At 46.1% G+C, this 20,926-nt stretch overlaps 9 protein-coding genes across 9 annotated transcripts; 5 read left to right on the forward strand and 4 right to left on the reverse strand.

The window, feature by feature from the left end:
* Positions 1 to 730: 730 nt before the first annotated feature.
* VTP21DRAFT_10081 (uncharacterized protein) lies at positions 731 to 1,854 on the forward strand (the record flags this gene model as incomplete). Its single annotated transcript, XM_069389378.1, has 4 exons — positions 731 to 1,259; positions 1,322 to 1,412; positions 1,486 to 1,547; positions 1,610 to 1,854. The coding sequence occupies 4 exons, from the start codon at positions 731 to 733 to the stop codon at positions 1,852 to 1,854; spliced, it is 927 nt and encodes a 308-aa protein (XP_069253807.1).
* Positions 1,855 to 2,224: 370 nt separating this feature from the next.
* On the reverse strand, positions 2,225 to 3,225 carry VTP21DRAFT_10082 (uncharacterized protein; the record flags this gene model as incomplete). Its single annotated transcript, XM_069389379.1, has 2 exons — positions 2,225 to 2,671; positions 2,734 to 3,225. 2 exons carry the CDS (start codon positions 3,223 to 3,225, stop codon positions 2,225 to 2,227), a joined length of 939 nt encoding a protein of 312 aa, XP_069253808.1.
* A 1,727-nt stretch (positions 3,226 to 4,952) lies between these two features.
* Positions 4,953 to 8,385, forward strand: VTP21DRAFT_10083 (uncharacterized protein; the record flags this gene model as incomplete). Its single annotated transcript, XM_069389380.1, has 2 exons — positions 4,953 to 5,408; positions 5,476 to 8,385. 2 exons carry the CDS (start codon positions 4,953 to 4,955, stop codon positions 8,383 to 8,385), a joined length of 3,366 nt encoding a protein of 1,121 aa, XP_069253809.1.
* A 555-nt stretch (positions 8,386 to 8,940) lies between these two features.
* On the reverse strand, positions 8,941 to 10,078 carry VTP21DRAFT_10084 (uncharacterized protein; the record flags this gene model as incomplete). Its single annotated transcript, XM_069389381.1, has 5 exons — positions 8,941 to 9,145; positions 9,215 to 9,450; positions 9,543 to 9,706; positions 9,772 to 9,841; positions 9,905 to 10,078. The coding sequence occupies 5 exons, from the start codon at positions 10,076 to 10,078 to the stop codon at positions 8,941 to 8,943; spliced, it is 849 nt and encodes a 282-aa protein (XP_069253810.1).
* Positions 10,079 to 11,260: 1,182 nt separating this feature from the next.
* VTP21DRAFT_10085 (uncharacterized protein) lies at positions 11,261 to 12,260 on the forward strand (the record flags this gene model as incomplete). The annotated part of the gene is made up of 4 exons (XM_069389382.1): positions 11,261 to 11,389; positions 11,459 to 11,801; positions 11,865 to 11,945; positions 12,040 to 12,260. 4 exons carry the CDS (start codon positions 11,261 to 11,263, stop codon positions 12,258 to 12,260), a joined length of 774 nt encoding a protein of 257 aa, XP_069253811.1.
* A 388-nt stretch (positions 12,261 to 12,648) lies between these two features.
* Positions 12,649 to 13,748, reverse strand: VTP21DRAFT_10086 (uncharacterized protein; the record flags this gene model as incomplete). Its single annotated transcript, XM_069389383.1, has 6 exons — positions 12,649 to 12,869; positions 12,933 to 13,021; positions 13,104 to 13,150; positions 13,215 to 13,343; positions 13,404 to 13,521; positions 13,585 to 13,748. 6 exons carry the CDS (start codon positions 13,746 to 13,748, stop codon positions 12,649 to 12,651), a joined length of 768 nt encoding a protein of 255 aa, XP_069253812.1.
* Positions 13,749 to 14,239: 491 nt separating this feature from the next.
* Positions 14,240 to 16,812, forward strand: VTP21DRAFT_10087 (uncharacterized protein; the record flags this gene model as incomplete). The annotated part of the gene is made up of 9 exons (XM_069389384.1): positions 14,240 to 14,484; positions 14,553 to 14,580; positions 14,655 to 14,718; positions 14,789 to 15,226; positions 15,322 to 15,536; positions 15,606 to 15,659; positions 15,737 to 15,844; positions 15,911 to 16,152; positions 16,218 to 16,812. 9 exons carry the CDS (start codon positions 14,240 to 14,242, stop codon positions 16,810 to 16,812), a joined length of 1,989 nt encoding a protein of 662 aa, XP_069253813.1.
* A 159-nt stretch (positions 16,813 to 16,971) lies between these two features.
* VTP21DRAFT_10088 (uncharacterized protein) lies at positions 16,972 to 18,511 on the reverse strand (the record flags this gene model as incomplete). The annotated part of the gene is made up of 8 exons (XM_069389385.1): positions 16,972 to 17,365; positions 17,424 to 17,619; positions 17,683 to 17,801; positions 17,871 to 17,974; positions 18,045 to 18,092; positions 18,160 to 18,232; positions 18,315 to 18,397; positions 18,485 to 18,511. 8 exons carry the CDS (start codon positions 18,509 to 18,511, stop codon positions 16,972 to 16,974), a joined length of 1,044 nt encoding a protein of 347 aa, XP_069253814.1.
* A 231-nt stretch (positions 18,512 to 18,742) lies between these two features.
* VTP21DRAFT_10089 (uncharacterized protein) lies at positions 18,743 to 20,758 on the forward strand (the record flags this gene model as incomplete). Its single annotated transcript, XM_069389386.1, has 8 exons — positions 18,743 to 18,770; positions 18,864 to 19,172; positions 19,246 to 19,351; positions 19,420 to 19,785; positions 19,848 to 19,918; positions 19,979 to 20,078; positions 20,161 to 20,325; positions 20,407 to 20,758. 8 exons carry the CDS (start codon positions 18,743 to 18,745, stop codon positions 20,756 to 20,758), a joined length of 1,497 nt encoding a protein of 498 aa, XP_069253815.1.
* Between the last annotated feature and the right edge of the window lie 168 nt (positions 20,759 to 20,926).

Raw genomic sequence — 20,926 nt, forward strand, 5'->3', positions numbered from 1 at the left:
ATTTTATCTCATCGTTGATGTATCAATTGCAGACTTGAACTATATTTTGATGTAAACACAACTGTTGCCACAAATCACTAAAGCATATAACTGTACAATGAAATAGTGGTTCTGAGAATAAAACTCTAAACTACATTGACTCTACCTTGGAATGTTTCAAACCACAAATATCAACAATTACACTTGGATAGTCTGTTGAGGTAGATGATTGCAAGGCACTGCACATTTCATTTTTTTATCTATTTATCCTAGGCGAATTACTCTACCATATATCCCGAAAATTCAGGATGATTGAAAAGTAATGCTATCGACCTCTAATAATTCGGATCCTTCAAATAACCTGGTTCGGCTTCCATGGGCAAAATGTCCTGCAATAAGATTTAGAATAGAGAATTTAAAATAAGGTAAATCAAGAAACTTTCCTTTCTTCGTAAATTAGGGGAGGACAAGGCGATACAAACATGAGAGGAACAATAGGGACCCGTGCTCGAAAGAGAACAATAGGCATTGTTCACAGTAACTTTGGCTAACAATATTTTTAAGCAGAATCGCTCTAGAGCTCCTTCAACCCTTCTTCTTGCCATTGCCCCGAGCCTGCTAATCGTCAAGAGCAGAAGCATACTTGTCCTTCATTTCCCACTGCGAATTCTCTCTCATTACAGCAGCTTAATATCTGTATTGCATCATCTTTATATTTTAATAACCTCTTCGACAGCTGAACGTAAAATAAATGCCCGGTTTTCCTTCGCTTGCTCAGTTTTATATTGCGTTACAGGTGATTGCCATTCTTCTTGGTATCATCCTACTCTTAATCCTCGTTCAGGCACGCACCTCTCTTTCTCTTGTGGGCCTGACGTTTACCACGATCCCCCTTGCTCTTGTTGAGCTCATCACCATACTTCCCTATGGATCCAACCTCAATCAAATCAGTAGATATCCCGTATGCATTGTTCAAGCCTATCTTGAAGATTATTTCCATCTCTCTGTCACTCTGTGGGGATTTATGGTCACATTCAACCTGTGGCTCGTGCTTGTGCGAAAGTCGCAAAAACACGAAAGCCTGCGATGGCCCTATTTCGCGCTGGTAGCATGGGGCCTACCATTTGTATTTATCGGATTAATGGCTCTCTTGGGGCATTCTCTACCGAATTTTGGCGTGTTTCCGGCTGTGTACTACTGTCTGGTAACCGACAAACTCAGGAATCCGGTGATTATGATCCCATCTTTCACGATAGACATTGTGGCAACGGCTTTCGCAAGTAGTTGGTTAAAGCATCGTAATAAAATATGTCCTTATAACTGATATCTTTTTTGGTGTCAGTCATCTGCACTGTTACCGTTATCCAGCAGCGCCTGTACTTACAAAAAACATTTGGCGAGGTCGCTAGTTTTCCCACTAGTATCAAAATCAGGCATAGAGCACGATTTCTTTTACAGTTAGGAGTGACCAAAAATTTAACTTAGATATTTTTTTATTTTCAATAGTATTCTGATACGACTGGTTGTTTTCTCCCTTATCTATGGATTGCTAGGCTTTTTGGCACATAGTAAGATTTCTGACCCATACTCTACGTCGATGATTTATATATCATATTTATTCTTTACTTAGTGACAAAACTTGTGAATCCTACCGATAGCTCGGAATCGGAACACGGCCGTCAGGCGAGTCTCGAAGAGTTCTCTGGTCCAATGGTTATTGTTGGACTCTTTCTTGTATTCGGTATAACGAGAGATACCATTCATACGCTGAAAGAATGGGTGGGCCGACGCTGTTGGAGTTTTAACACCAGGTTAAAGTCCTTCGGAGGCATAGCGGATTCACGTAGAATTCTCAGACGCGCCAACGGATATTGAGTTGCTTTGAAATGCTGCGTGAATTTGCTACAACAACCTCGCTAAACAGCTCGCACCCACGAATCCTTATTGACTATTTGTTCTTTAGTTTATTTGCAATAGTTAATATGCTTTTTAGTGCTTATTTATATTATTAATTTCAAGGGCTTTTTTAATGCATAGTTATGTGTTTATTGTAATCGGAGGTAGATGTGTTGATATGATCTAGGCGACCAATACGTGCTGATTAGTTTTTTATTCAAAACGATTAAATGTCTGAGGGCGAAAAAAGTGGAGAGGCAAAAAGTTTCCAAATGCGATTGAGGATTAAATATATTCAAATAAATTAATACCCACCTATTATACAACAAAATGAAGATTATGGTACAATTTACAGTATCAGAGAATCAGTGAAGTTGTGGGAGCGGAAGAGATTTAAATAATAGTGCAAAGTTTGTCCTAAGTAAGTAGGCTTCTCTTTTAATACTGGAAGCTTATCTCGGTACTTCATGGGGATGGGGCATTCGAAGCTGAATTTCCCTTCCCATGAGAGGTTATGGAGACAGAGAGCGCCGTTGGCAGCGTTGAACTTGGTGACTAGATGCGCGGCCAATGAACTTACGGATACGCCATCATGATCTCCATTCAGCCCGCAAATTGTCAAAAGATCGTTATACGCCCAGGTGCTCGGGCTGGTGACGGTGGTGATGTTGTAAGTAAGGATGACGGGTAAGTTAAAGCGAGTGGTAGCGTGCGCTTGAAGAGTTTGGGCATGGAGAAAACCTTTTCCTACTAGAATTAAGCCGCTGCCGATGCTTGAGTGGTCGGGACAAAAGAGCTAGCAGATGATACATTTATGAGGAGGACGTATGAATATTTTCATTCTTATCTTATGCATACCTCAACCGTGATGTTACTCAAGTCTGTCTTAAGCCAGTTGGGACTCGTCACCTCCAGCTCGAGCTCTGTTGCCACGGACAGCAGTTCATATCCCTCTGATTGAACCAGCTCGATTCGTGTTGACTGTGTTTGGTGCCTTGGGGCTCCGAGAACGCGGATATTCGGCCATCGGGGTGAAAAAAAGAAGCACACCATAAAGGTACAAATGATTAACACAATGGTCACGGGTATCACCAAAAAGAATGTGCGCCTAAATCGACGACGTTTTATCTTTTCCTGCATCTGTTTTGGCTGCTCATCTTCGTATCTGATAAAGCGACCAAGCTCAACCTCGATCTTATTAGCTTCGAGCTTTGTTATAGCCTCTGTCATATATTCCTCGGTGATTGAAGCAAGGGGCTCATCCTTGTCTTTCTCCCAATCATTATTATCGGCCTTTGCTAATAACTTTTTCATATATGAGTGGATGTGATTACACCCGAGGGAAGGCATGGTCGCCTTTGTGATGATATCCAAGGTGCGAGGGAAAGGGAGCGAGTGTAGAAGGAAGGAGAGAGTAGAGGTAATGTATTTAAATGATGGCCAAAACAACTACGGTACCTAGTGGAAGGAAAAAAGGGGAGAAAGAAAACAAGAGTTTAAAATGATTATTACTGTATTAAATACGAGGATCGAATATTGGGGAAACACACCCCTTAACAAAAACAAATCTCTATACTCGGCAGCAAACTTTTAATATTGATTCTTAGCGTGGGTGGCAATCTGAGGATTTCCAGCCCTTCCATCCCCTGGGAACAGCCTTGATTGGCCCACGCTGGGCCAGCATTAATAAACAAGTGGGGTACAAACTGGCCAGCTTTCCTGTTTGAGATTGCCCCTGAAAGTTCGCCTTAAGTGCCCTGAAAACAGTTTGCTAGTCTTAGCTCACTGACCCTTGAGCCGAGTTTCATTGTTGAATTCCTGAGAGTGCGCCAGCCTGACTGTCCCAGTGTGCACGCTAGCAATCGTAGACACTTCAAAGGTGCCTCTTGGAGGTACAGCCGGGTATCTTTCTCTATGGACCCTCGAATCGAGGATTCAGTGTGTGTGTGGTCGTTGCAGTCCCTCCATTAAGCCTACGCCAAGGTCAATGCTTCCAAATATTTTTATTGTTCCTGGTTATATTTTGCTATTATTGTTATTAGAAAACCCCTTGGTCGAGGATCCTAAGTTTAACACGATTGGCACAGGATTCCAATTTGTCGGTTTTGTTAACCCGGAAAAACAAGCAAGGGGGACTGTGTGTTCAGGACAATTATCAGGGATGTCAATACTATTGGAGGTCTAAGATTAATAGCATACAAAAAATTCTATATCAGCTTGCTTTATTGATCAGCCAGATTGATTATTTTGTTTCGACCTATGAGGAAATGGAAATGAGGGGGTCTTTATATCTTAAGGCACACTAAAACTATGGTAATACAGAAGGCCCTTTGTGGTAAGGATAGAATGGTTTCGAACCATGAAAGCAATCGCCTAATAGCAAGCAAGTGATCAAAAAATTGAGGAGCTATTTGCCTTCCAAGGGTTCGCCTTGTAATATTCTTCAGTGGCACAATAAGTGTAATTGCATATCTGAGGTTCATCTTTTGCTTCTGTAATCTCTTCTCGGGCATTTTTCCATGAGCTGGGAATTTGCTTACGTCTACTGAGTGGCTTAGTAATTTATCGGACAGCTCATTTTTTTTTCCTTGAGGAAAAACTTCCCTCTACTTCAATCTCTTCTTGAAAATAGCCCTACTTGTTGCGAGCACTTCCACCCCCCCCTCCAAAAGATTGTTCTGTGTTGATTCTCGTCTCCTCTTATTACCACTCCACCTAACCATTCCGAGAGAAAAGAGATTATTGATCCCATTTGGATCGGAACTATTCTTTAATCAATCGCTTCTTTTTCTCATCTTTTTCTCCTACAAAATCCCCACTCGCCAAAATATCTCCTAATCATACACTTTTAGTGACCAGAAAAGCTTTTCTAAGAGATCAGACCACTATTGCCTTAGTGTAAGTGTTTCATTATTATATGGCGTTGCTAAATTGAAGGCTGATTTCACACCATGTCCTTCACATATCAAATCAGGATAGAACAATAAAGCCCATCACCATTCCGCAATAAATACAGATTTGCTAATAGAATCACCAGCGTGCAAAAATCCCATCGGATTTTTTTTTTCCTAGGTCTGATGTCAAGTTCCTATAGCTCTACGGGATCGGTTGGGAAATCAACCAACCGTCTCCCATCTCCTGACGAAGGCCTCTCGCATCCACCCTCTGATGTGTCTTCTCCGCAAACTGACCCGCACATAGATCAAGAAGCCGCAGACGATATTTCTCCCCCGGTCGAAAATTTCCCACATTCTCTCGAACGTTCGCTTTCAAAGACAAGCGAAGGGCCTCCCGCAACCACTACCACCATCACCGTAGTAAAAACTACTACCACTACCACTACCACTACCACCACCACCCGCACAAAACAGCCGTCATTTGTATTCAAAGCACCCCCCTTGGTATCGTTTGACTCTCGACGGTATCCACTTGCGCTGATTCCCACGCCTTCATCTCTACAACGATTCAGCTTTGAAATCAATGGCCACCGAGTTGTGTTTGAGGAAAACGAAGTTGACGGGACAATAGTGAACGTGAGTTCATCGAGTCATTTTATACCTACACTGTAGATTCAAATTTATGCATACCATATTTATCTAGCAGGTACAAAGGACTCATGGCGAGATGGAGCCCACCGTATCGTCCATGTCGTTCACTACGACTTCATTTGGTGGCGAGGGCAGTAATTCGACCCCCGATTCCCCCAGTGCCACACGCAAACGAGCCGCTTCGCCTGCTGAAGTGTCTCCAAGAGAGACTTTTGTGGAAGACGGTGTCGAAGATTCTACACCCTCCAGCACCAACTCATCCTCCCTAGCCCTTTCCCCTTTCAAAAAGCGTCGCGCTCTCGTGGAAAACCCTTTAGCCAAAGACATGGAGTCGAGTTCATCTGTGGCTTCGTCTCCTGCCCTACATCGTCTTCGTACGGCGAAAAATAAGCGAGACAGATCCACCTCGTCGGATTTACCCTCCCCCTCTCTCTCACCCATAACTTCTTCTGTTGGTCAAGGCCTATCTGCCGACTCTTATTTTTCTTCTGGAAGCACCTCCACCGTATCCACAAAAAGAGTGGCTGAGAATGGGCCAGGTGCCCAAATCAGCGACGAAAGCAAGCTTGGGCAGGAGGCCAATCCATTGTTCAGCATGCCCTCCATTGCGGCCATGTTCGATACTCTACCCGGCCAGTTGCAGTCCTACCTGCTTTTCCAACTCTTACGCCGGTCGTCTACCCAAACGCTTCAGCTGGCTAACTCTGTCATCATGAGGGCAATGCGTCGTGACTTCTTGACGGAGCTCCCCTTTGAGCTGGCGCTTCATATTGTGCAGTATCTTGATGTGCGTAGCATGTGTCGTGCCGCACAAGTATGCAGGCGCTGGCGCTTGGTGATCGATTCTGACTCTCATGTGTGGCGGCAGAAGCTCGAAGAGGATGGTTTCATGGTTTCGGAAGAGGAGGAGGCCAGGGCGTTCCAGGAGGGTTGGTCGACCTATGGACTCAGCTTCAAACTCCAGAAACGTACGCCAAAACTGGCAGATAAGCGAGCCCCTGGCCTGGCCTCCCTCCATACTCCGGAATTTCGACGTGAAACGAACCCGGAATTGTTGAAGAGTCTGTCCAGTAGTTTCCTCAGCACTAGACAAATCCTGGAGCTCTTGGACCAGAAGGCGGAATCCCAAGGCAAGGAAGCGCACGCATCCCACAGTGCCTCCGAGCAAAATCAAGTAGGACAAGGATCAGACCCCGCTCTACTTACGCAGCACAGACACGCCATGTTGCAGGCACTCATTGAACGACAGAAAGCACAGCTGGCTCAAGAGAAGAGAGAGGTGGGCTCGTCGAGCGATATCTCTGAGCGGATTTCAAGGCTCCGGGATCAAGCCATGGATCTCACTCGAAAGCTGATGACTCCGTATAAATCGGAGGAAGATCGCCGCCAATCCTCCTTGTTTGACGGCTTTTCCCCTTTGAAGTCGGACGCTACAGCCGATACCTCCTTGGATGAGGACACGAAGAGCATCTGCAATTTTGAGGAGGCTGACACTTATGTGGGATTGCACCCTCGCACGGTCGACCGTGGCGAGGCGCGATCTGTAGGGCAGTCGAAGCTCCGAATGGAGATCTCTGAGAGCATCCGCCAGCCCTCAGCTGACTATGTTTCGGAGGAAGACTCATTTAATGACAAACCCGATCTGATCCTTAGTCAACGTCTCCCCCTTCCTCCCTCATCCCGCCATCCATATAAAGAGCTCTATCGACGCCACCACATCCTTCGTCGTAACTGGGCTCTGGGCCGTGCCAAGCGCTATGCTTTCCACGGGCACAGCAATAACGTGGTGACCTGCCTGCAGTTCGACGATGACAAAATCATTTCTGGGTCTGATGACAACTGCATCAACGTGTACGACACCTCCACTGGCCGTCTGCGCAAGCGGCTCGAGGGCCACGAGGGCGGAGTATGGGCTCTGCAATACGTTGGGAACACGATGGTGTCGGGCTCCACGGATCGGACCGTTCGAGTTTGGGATATTGAGCAGGGCAAGTGCACGCATGTGTTCATGGGCCACACAAGTACCGTGCGCTGTTTGATGATCATCATGCCATCAGAAACGGTGCGCACCGATGGAACCCGGGCTGTGGAGCCTTCTGTGCCCCTGATCGTGACCGGCTCGCGGGACACCACGCTCCGCGTATGGCAGCTGCCAAGCCCCGAGAGCGAACCCTGGATCAGAAAGCAAGAGTCGTCCGAGTTCCCCGTCGTTTCCGACCCGTACTTGCTGAATGTGCTGCGAGGACATTCTCACTCGGTGCGAAGCATTGCTGCCACCGGCAACACTCTCGTCAGCGGCAGCTATGACCATACGCTGCGGGTGTGGGATCTTGCCACGGGCACGTGTCAGTTTGTGATGGAGGGCCATAGCCAGAAGGTATATTCGGTCGTGATTGCGCCGGATCGTACAAGTTGCATGAGTGGTAGTATGGATGGGACTGTGCGTGTGTGGAGTCTGCTTGACGGGTCATGTCTCACGATGCTTGAGGGGCATATTTCGCTCGTGGGGCTGCTTGGGCTCACTCCAAACCATCTGGTTTCGGCTGCAGCAGACTCCACGCTACGTGTGTGGGATGTGGAGCGCCGCGTGTGCCGCCACGTCCTCGTGGGACACCCCAGTGCCATCACATGCTTCCAGCACGATGACACAAAGGTGATCTCTGGAGCCGAGGGCGGTCTCAAGATGTGGGATCTCTCCACAGGGCAACACGTGCGCGACCTTTTGACTGGGGCTCAAGGAGTGTGGCGCGTGGCTTTTGATGAGCGGCGATGTGTTGCTGCCGTACATCGAGGCTTGCATCGTGAGAGGCTAACGTGGTTCGAGGTGCTTGACTACGGGGTCTATGGAATTGAAGAGGAGTTTGCCGATGACCCAGCTGGAGCCGGCGAGGAAGACGAAATGTGGTCCAACATGGTAAAGCCTCCACCCATGGACGACACCATGTCGGATCTGGAAGACTAGAAACTGGATTTGCTTTGCTTTGTTTTTTTTTTGAGAACATTCGACGTGAAGCACCCTGTGCGATTCAATTATCACCCCATTCTATTTTTCTTTTTCCTTTTTCTGATAAAAGTGTTTCCTCATTTTGCATGGAAGCCATACCTTATATTGTTTTGCGTCTTTTATTGGTACATTTTTCCATCTTCCATCTCCCTCCCCAACTCCCTGCTTATTTTGTCTTGAAAACCGAATGTCTATAAAGTACTTTTTTGAACAATTTTTAATCACACCGCCTTTTATTTTTCCCCTCTTCTCATGATTCTCCTTATAACTTTGTTTTATTCGTTTTTGTGAATTCTATTTCTCCTTTTTAATGTCTATTTGTTATTTTACTTTTTCTGTTGTTTATTAAAAGCAGTTTTATATATTGCAAGCGTTCTGGCAGAGTGAAGAAAACCTTTATTGGGGGAAAACCCGTGAAGCACTTAGCATCCCACCAGTTGGTGGCAGCAGCCCATTGAGAGTGCGGGCTGCTTCATTCCAAGATCGCCTCACCTATGGGCCACGCCCATCATGCTATGAGCTTTTCTCCTCTGTCTTCGTCTGCGTTTCTTGTCTTTCTCCCTGACTCTCCCGGTAATACGCATTATATATCCGTTTTGCTAGCTCTACCAAATTCTTTCGTCGTTGCACGGCCTCTCGCAGCACAGAAACTGGGGCGTGAGAAGCAAGGATGGTGTGGAGATGAGCAAAGACGATAGCATCGAGCAAGGTTGGTTTGCTTTCAAAGGGGAAGCGGACGTGTTAAAGGGGCGTGGGGAGATTGAAGATAATTCAATTTCTTGCCTACCTTCCAAAGAAATAGTCGCCTCCCTCGCTAAGCTTTAATGACAGCGCTTCCAGCGCCTGCTCTGCTTCATTGTATATTTCTTCACGCGCAAGGACATCCCGGTAGGCAAGTAGTTCCGATACGACTGCACTCTTCAGCTGGTAGAGTGCCACGCGATCTATAGGACTTGCGCAGTGGGCGACATAGCGAGAAGCAAGGCGCTCGAAATTTTGAGACTCGCAAAATATGTTATATAGCTATTCAATGAATGAAAAATGATCTCGGAGGTTAGGCCGATGGGCATAGGGAGTAAAAAAAGTTAGGCCTTTTAGAGGATTCGGTCACCTACAAGTGCAGGTCTTAGTTTTGTCTCGACCAGAGCTGAGAAAGCTTTGTTTAGCGATTCTTGAACCTTGTCTAAAGGGGGGAGCTTATTCTCCGCCTGTAATAACTCAAATATCCTCTCTTTATCTAAACAGTCGCCGTTTGGGAGGGCGAGGAATGGAAGTTTGCCTTTGAAGAAAAAGAAATTAGATCATCAACTCATAGAAAGGCCGTGGCGGAAAAGAAAAATATACCATTGGGTGACATCAATGGTTCATTGCCATTTTTTACTTGAAAATCGTAGCCACAGAATAAAAGATATGTCTGAAAAGCAAAACTCTCGTTCAGTATAGCTAGAATTTTGTATTGCTACCAAGGAGCACTGACTTGTAATGTTAAACAGTCGGCATCAAATGAAGGAGCATCTGATTTCCACCCAGGACCGTATACGTAGAGAACAGGTTTCACGGGGTGCACGGGGGTATGAACAGGATCGTATGTTTTTAAAGGAAATGTGGCAAAGAGCTGTTTAATCGCGGGAGGAATTTCAGGAGTCGACATTTTGAACTGATATTGAATAGTAAAATAATTCGCGATGTTAACTTTATAAGCATCCATTTTACCAGTCACGCTTTTTTTTCACACCTATGCTCTGGTTCAACTCTCATGAGCGCAAATAGTGAGACGCTATCAGTTGCTACACTGAAAAATGAGTTTTTGGAGTATATCTTTCCTCTTAAGATTCATTTTTGAGGTCAGAGCTCTTCCTGTTGTACCTCCGGCAAAGGTATAGGGGCTATGCTACATTTTTTTATAGCTGATCGATAAAGCAGGCTACCCATGCTTTAATGAGAGGATTTCTTAGCTGCTCTCTCGGATCATTATGTCTTTTTCAATCCTTTCTAGTTGATTCAGTCTCTTGAACAGTTTGTATAGAGAAGGAAGAATACACTTCAGGATAAGCTAAACAAGCATGCGTTGTCAAGGTGCTGCAAGGACACTTTCCTTTATTCTCCATTTATTGGGAAAGGTTTCGATAGCGCTTTTCCTCGGGGGCCCAACCATTGCTGGAGTCTGGATGCGTCATTCCACCACATCATTCCACTATACTAGTCATCCGCTGGTCGCCAAAGAAAAAACAAAAGGTGGTCATGAGTAAAAACAATTAGTAATATGAACGGGGTAGGGCTATTTTGTTTTCATTCTATAGAGGAGAGGATGGAATTGTTTTCTGGTAGCCAGCCCAATCTATCTTATCAACATGCAAGTTGCATCTCTGCCACGCCAATCTGGTGACGGAAAACAAATTAAAGGCAAACCGCAATTCAGAACTCTCCTCAAATTATCTACCGATGACGTGCATTTCAGCTAGAGGAAATTCTTAAATCGGCTGCATTCAGAAGCTCACGTCAATGTGTTACAGTTTGAACTTTATGTATTTCTGCAACTTAAGGATCCCGCCCGAGAATCTTCATTTGCCGCTAATAGGAAACAGCTTAAAGGGCTCTATTGACCACTTGGTCTCAAAACAATCCCTCTTGTCCTTTCTTCATCAGATTAAACAGCGTCGTAAATGGTGCAAAGGCGTGTATGATGGAAAGCCTGATATAGTTGAGGGGCTGTTGTAGAAGCGGTGGCTTGTTTTTTGCATGAATTATCCTCCAAAATATAAGATGATCTAGGGGTTAAAACGTTTTCCCTTGCTTTTCCTCCATCTTTCTTAATGATTAAAGAGCTGTGCCCATGGAATCACAGCCGCTATTTAATATCCTAGAGAATGTTTTTGGTACCATTGGGACTATATTCTGGTCCTTTCAGCTGCTTCCACAGATATGGAAAAACTGGAAGAATAAGTCTTCCAAGGGACTATCGGTAGGGACTCTTTTGCATTTCCACATTCGGTCCTGCTTTTCCAACCTGTTCACTGCTTCCTTGAAACAGGTCATGATGATGATCCTCTGGTCGCTTTCTGGTGTCTTCTTTGGTGCATATGCAATTCTACTCGATCTCTCCATCCCACTCATCGTGCAACCACAAGTGTTTGGTTTTTTGGGCATGATATGCGTGATTCAACACTACTACTATGACTGTGGATTGTCCAGAGCTAGAAGCGTTTCGCTTCTTGTAGGCTGTATGGCCGGTTTTGGAGTAGTGGAGTATGGGTTTGTACGGTTAGCGTGGCTCGCCGTTGGGAACGGGGCCCATTGGATGCTGGATGTTGTGGGTTCGATTTCCGTATCGCTGCTTACTCTGGGATTTTTGCCACAGTATATTGACATCTATCGTAAATAGCAGACGATGAGTGTAGAGTGAGTCTGGGCTATATCGCTAACCTTCTGTTTTATAGGCGAGAAAAGGGTATACGGGATTTCCCTCGGGTTCCTGGCGGTCGATATCTCGGGGGCTGCGTTTTCAATTGTGAGCCTTGGCAAGTACACTTTTCTTGGGCTCCTCATTCTTCGTGATGGGAAGCTATCTGTAAATAAAGGGCAACGTTTCCTAGTAAGTTCTTGTTTTCATAGGGTTTCGTCCTCCGCCATTTGATGTGTTGGCGGCCTTCAACTACATCTCCGTGTTGGTTCTGGACCTAGGCATTGTTCTTTTCTATTTCGTCACCAATTACTGGTATAAGAGGTCAATGCTGAGGCGAAAGTCGAATACGCCCGAAGAGGGCGGAGAGGAGAATCAAGTGGATTGCACGGAAAACGTCAATGGGGCGAACAAGGTTGAGTTCGGGGCATGACGTGACCCCAATCATACTAATGGGGACCGGCTTGGATTGGTCTCGGTTAGAGTTCAGAGTTCAATTACTCTCGAAATAAACAAACACAAGATACCCAACATTGAAGAGACACCCTGTTCTTTTGTATTCTTTGTTTATTAGATGTAGAGAAATCAAGCAAATAACGAGAAAAATTTAACAAGACAAAAAAAGAGGAAATATTTGTCATTACATACACGAGAAAATGTGTTGGGAACAAAAGAATAAAATGAGGAGTAAACAAGAGGAACAATTAAACAAATGAAGATTTGTAGAATATACGAGATAATATGGAGCAAAATAGTAGTCAGCGGTAGAATAGTTTTTGTTAACGAGGAGAAAGAAAACAATAGGTAGAATGAAGAAAGTTTTAAGAGCTAGATGAGGTGCTAGACCCAGAATGGCTCACCGTTTGTCTAAGAAAGATCTCTTCGACAATATCGGTCGGAGAACGCTCGCACGAGCTCTTTAGGAAGAGGGCAGGGTCGATGGCTTCGCGCACTGCAAATGTTTCGACCAATGTGGGTGAAGAGTAAGAACGATGCAGAGTGTTAGTGGTGGTGGAACCAATGCTATTACGATGGCTGGGGGCTAGAGGAGATAGGGGTGGTTAATGGGTAGGCAGCGACTGGGGCAGGTGGGAGTGCTTGTTACCTTTTAACGATTTACTGTCGGATTCTTTGCGCGAATCTGTTACCAAAGAATGTATTCCTGTGAATATCTGCGACCGCTTCAGAGAGGGGCTTGTCGATAGTGGGGAGGGGGGGAGTAAACAGATAGATTAGATTAGTCATACCGGCGAAAATTGGCCAGCTTTATGCTTACACAACATAGGAAGCGTCGCCCTCAATCTGGCGCAGAGAGATCCCAAGCTGGCAATGACACAGATGGGTGAGTGAATGAGTGCCAACGTGTTAATACAATAAATAAAAATACCTTGAGTGTAGAATTGAATTTGCTCTCCTGCAAAAGGTATCGGCGCATTTCTCCTCCCCCATTAACATATTCAGATAAATTCAAAATAACCACCCCAACATTGGTGGCTTCACGCCCATTAATGGATTCCTATGTTAAAACATTTTGAGGACACAGTCAAGAGCGAGGGCTGGCCAGCAAAACATCTACCTGCTTTATGTACAAGCGCAGCTCGCATGGTTGGAGAATATTGTCCTTTCCCACTATGAGCTGAACGCTAGTTTGGAATTTTTGTCCCCATCTTACGCAGTGGTTCCGTAATGGCGCTCTGGACACACATTGTTTTCAGTGAAAAAAAAAAAGCCAATTCCACCGAATCCACAAAATTTACCTCTGTGTTTCGCCCTGCGACTGCGCAGCAGATCCTTTGAGTCGCCAGCGGACTGAATAATGCCCGCTCACCAACGGAACGTTTGCCAGCTCGTGCACTACGAGAGTCAGCTCGAAGACGGGCTTTTTCCTCTTGCTAATGAAGAAGTGGATCCACGCCGTCATCGCGGTAAGAGAGGGGAGGATTTAGGGGGCGGAGATAAATGGTGAAAGAGGCAGGAGGAAAAAACCTTTTAATTAAAGTTGCCCTCATCGAGTAGTGGCAAAATGACAAGCCACAGGGGATGGGGACAAGGATTTTTCGTAGTTTTGTTGGGGTTGGCCTAAGAGATTAATTTCTGCAGGTGACAAGTAATCCTGGAAGATTAAATTGGGTGCCGCTGCTGCGAAGAGGAAGGCGGGGGGCCGAGCTTGCAGTTTCTGCACCCGATCACGCCCTCGGTGCTTGTTTGGGCCGGCTGCTTTTCCTCTCCGGGTGGATTGTCTCCCCCGCTCGAGACACATTCGCGTCTAAGTGACGGTCTTTCAAAAGGGCCTACAGCTCCGCACTCGCGCCTCACTCCAACCCATTGACATCATTAGGCGATGACGCAACTAGGGTCAACTAAGCACGTGGTCTACCCCTATAACTCCCAGAAAAATTTCCACGTATTCTCATGAGATTACCCGTGCGTCCTTTTCTTCTTTCCCATTCCCTTCTCGGCCGTGGAATCAACCACCGACGAACTCCCCGACAGGTCACACTGCTTCCTACCACACCGTACTTTATCCACCATCTAAATAATCTCACTCCAAACTCGAAAATGGCTGAAGCAAAAGAAATTAAGCCCGTCGATACCACGAGACGCGTTCAGGCTCTACGCGAGCAAATGAACAAACCAGAGCACAATGTCCAAGCCTAGTGAGTAGACCTTAATCTATTTTAGCTGCTTCCATAAAGTTTGGATTGACACGGGATGCTATCTATAGTGTGATTCCCTCCGAAGATGCCCATCAAGTAATGCCGCAATTTTTTTCCACGCTGAGGATTCTCGAGAAATACTTATTTTGTCTTACCATTTTTGCCACTAGAGCGAGTATTCCGCCGAATGCGACAGGCGGCGTGCATTTATTTCCGGCTTCACTGGCTCTGCTGGTGAGGATATATACTAGAATGCTCAGTTTTGCAGCGAAATTGATAGCTGAATTTTCCGCCACTTCAACAGGCACTGCCGTGGTCACCACCGATCAGGCTGCTCTTTTCACCGACGGCCGTTATCATCTCCAGGCTTCGATGGAGCTTGATGGGAACTGGACCCTCATGAAGTCCGGCCTGCCGGAGGTGCCAACATGGCAAGAGTGGCTTGCTAAGCTTCCCTCAGGCTCTCGCATTGGTGTCGACCCTACCCTAATTACCGCTGTGGATGCGCATCAGCTTGAGAAAACCCTTTCTGATGCCGGCTCAACCATTGTCCCTATTGCAGAAAATCTGGTCGACATTGCTTGGGGAGCCGAGAGGCCCTCACGCCCACTCGACCCGCTCACCATACTCCCGCTGAAATATACCGGCAAGTCCCATGCAGACAAGATCAAGGATCTCAGGGAGGAGCTAGAGAAGAAAGAAGCACACGGATTTGTAGTATCGGGGCTGGATGAAATTGCATGTAAGCTTTGCGTTTACAAAATCCCTTTTTTTTACCTCCGGGCAAATTTTTACAGATTTATCTGATTCGGCATTATGAATCGTTTGCCTCTCCAGGGCTGTTGAATGTTCGTGGGTCAGACGTGCAGTACAACCCGGTGTTTTACGCCTATGCTCTCGTTACCCGAGACGATGTTATCCTCTACATCGACTCTGCCAAGGTTCCTACTGACGTGAAGCAGCATTTGGGCAACGAGGTAACTCTGAAGCCATACGGTGCTATTTTTGAAGATCTGAAAGCCACGTCTGCACAACTTAATGAAGGAAAATCGGTAATACTCATGATCATTGTCAGCCATTTCGAAACTGAACCGCTAAATCCGTTCTTGATATTTCCGCAGAAACTCCTGTTGTCTGATCGCGCTAGCTGGGCCTTGGAAGATGCAATTGGCAAAGTGCGTTTTTTTTTATATTGCTTCTGATAAACTTTTCCCCAAACAATGCCGATTTAATCCTTTCATTTTTGCATTAGGATAATGCTAAGCTTATCCGCTCACCCATCACTGATATGAAAGCGGTCAAAAATAAGGTTGAGTTGGAGGGTATGCGCCAGTGTCATCTTCGCGATGCTGCTGCTCTGGTAAATGTTCCTTTTCAACGGGGAATTGTGATAGGATTGTTAACCGTGCTTGGTATTTTTGTTTAGTGCAACTTCTTCGCGTGGATCGAGGAGGAGCTCAATGCTGGAAAGAGAATCACCGAGTACGAAGCTGCAGAGCGTCTCGAGAAATTCCGTGCGGAGCAGGCTGATTTTGTAGGGCCGAGTTTTGAGACCATCTCCTCAACCGGGCCAAATGGTGCCATCATCCACTACAGCCCCAAGCCCGGAACCTGTGATGTAATTCAGCGTGATCAGGTGTATCTTTTGGACTCCGGAGGCCAGTACAAGTAAATATCGCATAATTTCGTCTCTTCGGCTCGCACTAATCGTTCTGGATAATATTGATGATTAGGGATGGTACCACGGATGTGACCCGTACGTATCATTTCGCACAGCCGACTTCTGCTGAGCGCGACTCGTTCACTCGCGTCTTGCAAGGACACATTGCCATCGATACCGCCATTTTCCCTCAGGGCACCTCGGGCTATCGCCTTGATATACTAGCGCGTGCTCCCCTGTGGCGAGATGGGCTTGACTACCGCCACGGCACCGGCCATGGCGTCGGGAGTTTCCTTAATGTGCATGAAGGGCCCATGGGAATTGGAACCCGTATCGCGTACAACGATGTTCCTCTGGAACCGGGTCATGTGCTCAGCAATGAGCCCGGCTACTATGAGGACGGCAAGTATGGTATTCGAATCGAGAGCATCGTGTTTGTGAAGGAGGTGGAGACGCGTGGCCAGTTTGGTGGGAAGCCGTATCTCGGCTTCGAACATGTGACCCTTGTTCCCATTCAAACCAAGATGATCAACGTCGACTTGTTAACTCCGTTTGAGCGGGAGTGGGTGAATGCCTACCATCAAGATTGCCGCGAGAAGGTCTCGCGTTTGCTTAAGCCGGGCTCCCCGGGTCTCGCTTGGTTGGAGCGCGAGACACAAAAGATTTAAACCAAGCTCTTACTTCTTGGACTTTATAATTTCTTGTGATGTGTGTTTTTTTTTACTGTTGAATATTTAAGTAAACTAAGGAGTACACCATTTCTTAATGATTCAGTGCGTGGAACTAATTCACAAACGGATGGATACATACAACAACATTAGCACATATCATTTCTGGAAATAAGCGGTAATTTTGGAGGATCCCGTCTTTTTCTGGGCCTTCGACTTGAGGTCAATCTTGGCGGGCGAGGGTGGCGTTTTTAAAGCGGTAGCATCTTCTTCCTTGGACGGCATCAGCTTCGGCTCCTTGCTCCGCTTGTCTAGCTCAATGTTGCCGTCCTGCTCGAGGGATCTTTTTACCCCAACGCTGTCTTCGGTCTCTTTTTCGTCCTTCTCTTCAACCTTGACTTTGACCTTGACCTCCTCTTCTTTAGGGGTGGACGCTTTGGTGGACTTGTCTGGTTTGCCAAAAAAGTTTGCAATTGATTTTGAACTGCTCAAGGGCTGGATAAAAGCTGGGGAGTTGTTGCGCACGTTTCCGACCTCTTTCGTGACCGGATAGCTAAATAAAAAGACGTCAAGCAAGGATTCTCCTACCCTGCAACCAGTACTCAGGTTACCATTCCAATTCCCCCTCATAGGGTCGTAGCACACTGGCCAACTCAGGCGACCAAGGTTCGTTTGGATCCAACCACTTGAAAAGGGCCTCGGAGCCATTCTCTAAGATAACGGGCATACGGTCGTGCAGAAAAGAGAGAAACTCCGACGAGTTTGTGGTGATGATGGTGTAGGTGAAAAGCGACTTGTCTTTAAGATCTGTGCGTTGGTAACAAATTCAGTATTGGAAAGAGGCGAGGAAGGGGAGACATTTATAGGAACCTTCAGGATGCGCCTCATCATAGAGACCTGCTAATAGCATGACCTTCTGGTCGGCTCGACGGGTATAATGGGGGACTTTGCTCTCCTTTGGAGTTTTCGGTTTTAGCCATTCATAAAATCTTTGACATTGGAAATAGGCAACCATATCAACTACAAACGAAAAGTGCTGGGCAAAATTCTTGCTTTACCCTTGGGCCACAATTACGCATCGCTTCTTACTTTTGAGTGAGTTGAACATTGGCTTGCCAGAAGTTAAAGAGTCATCACGGGCGTTAATGGTTTTCAAAGTGGTCTATATTGGTACGAATAGAGAAGAAGTCAGCTATCTTTCTCGTACTGCTGAGGAAAAATGAAAGTGGGACCTGATAATCTGGCATTTTTTTGCTCCAGCTGGGAACGAGCCCCCACCGCTGTGATATTAAGTATAGATAAATCGATGAATGTCGACGACAGTTTTGGAATAATAAGTTGCATTACCATGGAATGTATCACATAATTCCCTTCTGTTTTACGAACGACGGGCTGATAATGCGTCGGCGCCACATTATAACTGGAAAAAAGAATTATGATCACAATTAATCAAGCAAACAAGGAGGCTTGGAAATAGAGGATCAATGGTCATATTCTCTTACGAGGGACGATAGAGCTCCTGATTAACCCAATTTTGAGTCTCTAGTCTCGCGTCGGCTACCTGGTGGTGAACCTCTTCGGGAGTCTAATGGAATAGAAAGTTATCCCCTGATCCTCAAGATTCAGGAAAGAATGCCTGCAGAAACAAGCAAAATGTTTGAGGCTATATTACGTAGGCACAAACCGTTCGGCCGCACATTATGCACTCATTGGAGGGATGAGACGAGAACAAGGTCGAGATTTTGGAATGACAAAAAGTGAGAGAGCCAGTGGCCAAAAATTAAACAAAGCAGTCCCGAATCTGCGCGATTCATTAATGTGTCGCGTTAAATTCTTTGCACATATTTGTTCCATAAACGCGTACTTGATACAAAATAATTCTATTCCATATTCCTACCCTATAGTAAACGACGAAAGACGTGGTGAAATTATGCAAAGAATAACGACTCTTCGTCAAGGTATATTCCTTTCCATGAAATTGGGTTCAAGGGATTTTTACGCGTTTTCACCTTGTTTCCTTTTCAACGATAACTAATTACAATATTTTGTAGAGCGCGTCTCCATTAAAGCCACTATATCCAAGGAATCCGATGACCTCCCCGATCTGGATGCCCTTCTCCAACGTCTAAACCTAAATGAGCCTCCTTCCAAAGATACCGAGTCCTCTAAACCAGCCAAAATCCATAGCGAGAATAAAGTCGCTCGTAGAGAGGAAGACTCAAGAGATCCATATGAGCCCAACAGACAGCAGGCATTCACACCAAGTGGACGCTCTGTTCGTATCAGGAGGCATAGGCTTATTATTGAGAGCGACTCGGAGGATGAAAACGAAAATGACGAGAACACTACTGAATTGGACGGTAGGTAGAGATGAATATAGTACTCAATTCTTCAACTATATCCAAATTGATATCGCCTTTTTATTCAAAAAAGCACAACCAAAATTGTCTCTGACGGAACGGTTGTTAAATGAAAAACCCCAGGGCAAAGACACCGATGATAGCCCCGAGTCCACTGACGGTGCTGGATTCTTGGTGTTGTAAGTACAAGTGACCACGAATTATTTTACTAGGAAGCATGTTATATTAATAGAAATTCTCCCCGCAGCGACGACGGCCTCTCGAAGAATGTGTTCTCGCTCTCACCTACTGAAAAGTCCTCCAATTCTCCAAAAGCTTCCCCATCCACCCCCTCTACCGATGACGACAGTGACGATCCCTTCACTGTCCCGGATAAGTCACCCGTGGCTCGAACCCCCCGCACTCCCTTTCGAGATATTCAATCCAAGCTTCTGGTTACTCCTTCCAAGACCCCGGCTGCCAAAAGGGCTTTCCGAAATAAACGAGAGCAAATGGCTCGGGATTTTTTCAGAGAGTTGAATGAAGAAGTGTTTTCGGACAAATTGCCCGAGGATCTAGAGATAGGCTGGAGCGCTGGGCTAAATACCACAGCCGGAAGGGCTTTCCTTAAGAGGTGCATTCATAAACCTACAATTAGGCCCCCAAAGAAATTGAACTTAAGTTCAACATGAATAGGGAGTACAAGAGAGATTCGTGGAAGCATTCGGCGAGAATAGAGTTGAGCTCCAAAGTGGTCGACGATGAGGGTAAGAGCTCTTTAGCTAGCCACACCCTACCGGACAATAATAACGCAAAGATTTTCTCAGCCAAGCTTAGGACGACTCTGGCCCACGAGTTATGCCATGTGGCAGCGTGGATCGTGAATGGCGTTAGCAAGCCGCCGCACGGTCCTGTGTTCAAATATTGGTATGGGGGGAGGGGCAAACGTTTATCTAACCAGCTTATCTCGAACCCCAAAACTAATCCATCTTGATTTCTTTACATTCAGGGCAACACGAGTTATGACCGCATACCCAAATTTAGAAATCAACACTTGCCATAATTACGACATTGATTATAAGTATCGGTGGGAGTGCGTGAGCTGTGGCAAGATATATGGAAGACACTCCAAATCAATCGATACCAGCATGCACGGGTGTGGGGTCTGTCACGGGTATGGAAAGAGAAAGAAAAAAAAGCCATTTTCTTTCACATTCGTTTTCATATGAGAATAACGAGCCATTGTGATATTCAGGAAATTGCGATTCATGGAGCGCCTGAAGAAGGACGGCACCCCCTACAAGGCGCGGCAGCCCAACGCTTTCCAGCAGTACATGAAGGACCACCTGCGCCGCATCAAGCAAGAAAATCCCGGCAAAACGCATGCGGAGGTGATGCGCCTGCTCTCCGAAGAGTATCGCACATCGAGCGCCAACAACCCGAGGTCGCGAGCGGCCATGACGCCGAACCCGAGCAGAAAGGGCTCAGCGCTTGCGGCCGGAATGACCCCTTTTGCAGACCGGATCGTCACAGGGCGGCTGGAGAGAGAGGGTGGAGAGCATGCAGAGGATTCGCTGGTGAGGGCGGTTGGGGAGTTAAAGATTTAAAAGCATGTGGCACTATTCCCAATTCTAATCTCTAATACCGAAACCCATTTTTCACACTATCGGGATATCTTTCCCTGGAGAGGAGTGAAAAACTATCGCCCGACTTATATAATTCAAAATCAAAGTCGAATTTATCAAATCATGCCCCTAAAATCACGTGGCAAAGCC

The sequence above is a fragment of the Calcarisporiella thermophila genome, assembly GCF_041956535.1.
Source record: "Calcarisporiella thermophila strain CBS 279.70 unplaced genomic scaffold VTP21scaffold_6, whole genome shotgun sequence".
Taxonomy (NCBI): Eukaryota; Fungi; Calcarisporiellomycota; class Calcarisporiellomycetes; order Calcarisporiellales; family Calcarisporiellaceae; genus Calcarisporiella; species Calcarisporiella thermophila.